General features: G+C 54.4%; 1 protein-coding gene across 1 annotated transcript; it reads right to left on the bottom strand.

Annotated features, from left to right (window-relative positions):
- Positions 1 to 603: 603 nt before the first annotated feature.
- On the bottom strand, positions 604 to 1,061 carry GAST (gastrin). Its single transcript, XM_005899232.2, has 2 exons — positions 851 to 1,061; positions 604 to 707 (listed from the first exon to the last, which is right to left on the bottom strand). Exons 1-2 carry the CDS (start codon positions 1,059 to 1,061, stop codon positions 604 to 606), a joined length of 315 nt encoding a protein of 104 aa, XP_005899294.1.
- Positions 1,062 to 1,716: the final 655 nt, after the last annotated feature.

Here is a 1,716-nt window from a genome sequence, read left to right as displayed (position 1 = left end):
GGGTCGCACAGAGTCGGACACGACTGAAGCGACTTAGCAGCAGCAGCAGCAGCAGCAGTGGAAGCACAGAGTCTTAACCACAGGACTGCCGGCGAAGTCCCAACGAGCCTAGGTTGTATTCTAATTGCAATGGGAAGCGCTGGAGGGTTGACTGGAGTGGCGCGATTTGATTTCTCTTTTAGAAAAGCTCACTCTGGTTGTGCCACTGCTGTCTATTCTCCCAAACACAATATAGAGTGTTTTTTGTTGTTGTTTGTTTTTGGGCTGCATGGCCTGTGGGATCATAGTTCCACAACCGGGGATTGAACCCACATCTCCCTTGCACTGGAAGTGCGGAGTCTTAACCATTGGACCACCAGGGAAGTCCCCACACTATAGAGTCTTGTTCCATGTTAGGCTCTGGGGACACGGAGGAGACGTAGCCATGGTCTCTGCCCCTGGAGTAGTACTCAACCCTCCTTCCCAGCTCAGCCCTGCCCCAACCTGTATCCCCGGCCCTGTGACACTTGACACAACTTGATCCATTGGAAGCTAGTTTATTTTGATGTGTGTTTCATGGGGCTGGGCTGGGCTGGGAGGTGACTGGGCTCCAAAGCTTGGTTCTCAGGGATGTTGGTCCCCTTCCTCAGCACTGCGGCGGCCGAAGTCCATCCATCCATATGCTGCTTCCTCTTCCTCCACCCATGGCCCCTGCTTCTTGGACAGGTCTGAGGGTCAGAGGTGGGAGAGGAGGTGATGATGGGGGAAAGGACATCAAGGCTCTGGAGACCGTGGCCAGGGCCAGCCTGGGGGCACCTTGGCCAAACCAGGCAGGGAAAGGCAAGCAGGGACGGTTGTCAGCAGCTCCTACCTGCGACCATGTGTGGCGGATCCTGAAGCCCCAGCTGCCTCCGGGGGTGCGAGGCTGGGCCCAGCCGGTTCATCCTGAGCGGCTCCTGGCCCCTATTGGCCCCTGGAGCGACGGGCGCGTCTTGCAGGTGGGAGTGGGGCTTCCAAGAAGCTTCGCAGAAGGCGGCCAGAGCCAGCACCAAGATCAGCACATGTGCACACAGTCGCTGCATCTTGTCTGCAAAGGAGAGAGGGACTGAGCTTAAAGGTGGGGTTGTCCAGGCACCCAGAGGCAGGATGGACCCTCCTCCCTGCTGACAGGTCGGCAATTATGCATGGGCTTGTGGTCTGTTCCTCCTGGTCCTACCATCTCCCCATCTGATCCTCCAATCTCAAGCTTTGCCTTTTTTAAAGGCAAGGAATTTATAACTCAGAGCAAGGCTTTCCAAACTGTTTTGTAGAATTTGAGGCCATGTGAGTGGCTCTATAATGTTTAAGTCTTGCGATTTAAGTGAACTTTTAAATAGTAATATGGAGGGGATGCACGCAGCATCTCTTTGAAGCCCACAGCAACTTCACCGCATGGTGGGGGTCACACTGTGGTAGGGAAGTTTCTCCTGCCGTTTTCACTTAACTAAGGACTATCCTCTGATTCTTTTCAGGTGACGCTAGTGGTAAAGATCTCGCCTGCCAATGCAGGAGACATAAGAGACACGGGTTTGATCCCTGGGTCAGGAAGATCCCCTGGAAGAGGGCACAGCTACCCACGCCAGTATTTTTGCCTGGAGAACCCCCATGGTCAGAGGAGCCTGGTGGGCTACAGTCCATGGGGTCACAAAAAGTTGGACATGACCAAAGTGACTTAGCATGCACGTCTCCTCTGATTAC

Source organism: Bos mutus, chromosome 19 (genome assembly GCF_027580195.1).
Source record: "Bos mutus isolate GX-2022 chromosome 19, NWIPB_WYAK_1.1, whole genome shotgun sequence".
Taxonomy (NCBI): Eukaryota; Metazoa; Chordata; class Mammalia; order Artiodactyla; family Bovidae; genus Bos; species Bos mutus.
Note: the sequence above shows the minus strand (reverse complement) of the source record. Positions and strands in the feature narration are given on the sequence as shown.

What these genes read in the sequence shown, in the direction of transcription:
- GAST (XM_005899232.2), bottom strand. Translation starts at nt 1,061, where the DNA reads ATGCAGCGACTGTGTGCACATGTGCTGATCTTGGTGCTGGCTCTGGCC. An exon ending in TCCGCCACACATGGTCGCAG is followed by an intron (nt 708 to 850) that starts GTAGGAGCTGCT and finishes TCTGACCCTCAG; the next exon opens with ACCTGTCCAAGAAGCAGGGG.